This window comes from Sardina pilchardus, chromosome 6 (assembly GCF_963854185.1).
Source record: "Sardina pilchardus chromosome 6, fSarPil1.1, whole genome shotgun sequence".
In the NCBI taxonomy this organism is placed as follows: domain Eukaryota; kingdom Metazoa; phylum Chordata; class Actinopteri; order Clupeiformes; family Clupeidae; genus Sardina; species Sardina pilchardus.
This window is the reverse complement of record NC_084999.1, coordinates 1469771-1472270: the sequence shown is the minus strand read 5'-3', so window position 1 is coordinate 1472270 and position 2500 is coordinate 1469771. Positions and strand designations below refer to the sequence as shown.

At 50.7% G+C, this 2500-nt stretch overlaps 2 protein-coding genes across 3 annotated transcripts in view; both read right to left on the bottom strand.

Moving 5' to 3' along the window:
• smpd5 (sphingomyelin phosphodiesterase 5) overlaps nucleotides 1–371 on the bottom strand; it is a 14212-nt gene extending 13841 nt beyond the window's left edge. Inside the window, exon 1 of one of the 2 annotated variants that reach the window (XM_062538021.1) lies at nucleotides 301–371. The gene's annotated coding sequence lies outside the window, so the exon portion shown is untranslated. Of the gene's footprint in view, nucleotides 224–300 lie in introns of those variants that run through there. The other variant, XM_062538020.1, reaches the window with a different exon arrangement.
• Nucleotides 372–1780: 1409 nt separating this feature from the next.
• The window catches only part of LOC134082359 (speriolin-like protein), a 6634-nt gene continuing 5914 nt past the window's right edge, over nucleotides 1781–2500 (bottom strand). Inside the window, exon 4 of the mRNA XM_062538028.1 lies at nucleotides 1781–2185. Within this exon, the coding sequence (XP_062394012.1) occupies nucleotides 1835–2185 (351 nt within the window). The 3' untranslated portion in view covers nucleotides 1781–1834. The remainder of the gene's footprint in view (nucleotides 2186–2500) is intronic.

The following is a 2500-nucleotide window of genomic DNA, read 5'->3' as shown; positions in this document are numbered from 1 at the left end:
ATCCACCTCTAACACAATAAAAAATGTGAAAGCACTTCTCGGCAATTAAGTTCGTTGCTTCCTGTCGTCTGCAAACCGACCGCACCTGCGGGAACGTTACCTGCCGTGTCCCAAACCGAGCTCGTAGACTCGCTACACCAGCTCGCTACTACACTATTGACTAACGACCACGTTATCGCCAACATTCTCACATGTAGCTTATTACAAGCTGGAGATTACTACTAGTAATTGTGTGATGAGCGATGTTTATTGTACGCGTCACACAGTTCAAAGTTTTCACGACAGATTGACGTGTCTCACCTCCCCGTGGTTCCAGCGGTTTCCTCCTTTGGGTTTGACACACACACGCAACTTAATAGCGCGGGGGCGTGCTGGTGCTCGTGCACGGAGCCGTAACTAAGCTTCTTGCGAAGAGAAGAGCACACCAGGTGAGGTTAGAGTGAAGGTCGCTGATGATAGAGAAATAAAGTGTAAAAAAAAGAAGAAGGAAGTGAAAGTGTATTGCCTATATGATGCAGCTAGTTAAGTAATTATCTAGTTAGTTCTCAGACTTTTACTGTCATTCATCATTCCCCACTTTTGAGGAGGGGAATCTTCAAGCCCCACCAGTGTAACGTTAACATTATTTTCGCATTTGGTTCCACGTTACATCTCCCGACTCCCGTCTCAATCTGCTGAATCTAATAAGGCTTGCTGCAAGGCATTGCAGTTTATGACTATGTTTGTGTGTGGCCTTGTCAAAAAAGGCATTATTAAAGATAAATAAATAAATGTCTCCTGTGGGGCCCAAACTGCATTAAAGTGAAGACAGAGGAGTGAAGAGCTATCAGCGTGTGGTGCAGTTAGGCAATTACCTCGTGATAATAATAAATAATTTACTGACAGTACATTTCCTGGAAATCCAAGTCACGTAAAAGTGCAGTGGCAGAACAATTGAGGCACTCCTGATAAAAGCCTTTAATCAAAACTGGCTACATGCCAACCACTGATGTTGTCAACTCTGCAGTTGTCATCAGGGCATGCCAGCCAATCACGGGTGAGCACATTTATCAGACAGAGAGGTGTGGGAATGGTCACATGACCTAAGCCCCACCCCCAAACCTTAACAAGAATGACTAATTAGTTAAAAACACGAAATGCAGTGGTTCGAAATGAGGTTTTATTTATCCTACCCCCTCTCATACCTGGCTGTGTCACAAGGGGAGTGTGTGTGTGTGTGTGTGTGTGTGAAGTGTAAACACAAGTAGATCAGGAACTTGTGAGTGTGTGCGATTGAGATAAGAGTGTGTGTAAGTGAGTGTGTGTGATTAATTCATCTGTCAATGTATGATGTATAGGAGTGTAACCACCATTGAAAGAGGTGTGGCTACCCCAATAAAGAGGTGTGGCTACCCCTAATAAAGAGGTGTGGCTACCCCAATAAAGAGGTGTGGCTACCCCTAATAAAGAGGTGTGGCTACCCCTAATAAAGAGGTGTGGCTACTCCAATAAAGAGGTGTGGCTACCCCTAATAAAGAGGTTTTCATGAGAAGAGATCTAGCCACCAAAGGAAGAGATGTGGGTAGAACAGGAAGAGGCGTGTCTATAGCAGGAAGAGGCGTGTCCACCACAGGAAGAGGGGTGTCTATAACAGGAAGAGGCATGTCCACCACAGGAAGGGGCGTGTCTACCACAGGAAGAGTCGTGTCTAAAGCAGAAAGAGGCGTGGCCACCACACGAAGAGGCGTGTCTATAGCAGGAAGAGGGGTGTATATAGCAGGAAGAGCCGTGTCTACCACAGGAAGAGGGGTGTATATAGCAGGAAGAGGCGTGTCTACAGCAGGAAGGGGCGTGTCTACCACAGGAAGAGGGGCTTCCCGTCCTGCTCGGCCAGGTAGCAGAGGCATGTGTGCAGCAGCAGCGCGTCCTTCAGCAGGGTGGACGGCAGAGTGTTGACCACCAGGCGTCGCAGGAACTCCGGGTTGCCGTGGCAACCGCCGCCGTGCGGGGGGGCGGCGGCGTGGTCGCGAGGGTCCGGCCGCTGCCGCAGGATTCCGTAGGTGTTCACCAGGAACTCCGCGAAGGGGGCGTGGTGTCCCGCGCTGTAGCCGAACCGACCCAAACGCTCCAGCAGCCCGCGGTACCGCTCAATCAGAACCGCCCGCCGAGCCTCGTCCAGCTTAGCGCTCACGGGGTGGGTACACACCTGCACACACACACACACACACACACACACACACACACACTGAGCCTCGTCCAGCTTAGCGCTCACGGGGTGGGTACACACCTGCACACACACACACACACACACTGAGCCTCGTCCAGCTTAGCGCTCACGGGGTGGGTACACACCTGCACACACACACACACACACACACACACACTGAGCCTCGTCCAGCTTAGCGCTCACGGGGTGGGTACACACCTGCACACACACACACACACACACACACACACTGAGCCTCGTCCAGCTTAGCGCTCACGGGGTGGGTACACACCTGCACACACACACACACACACA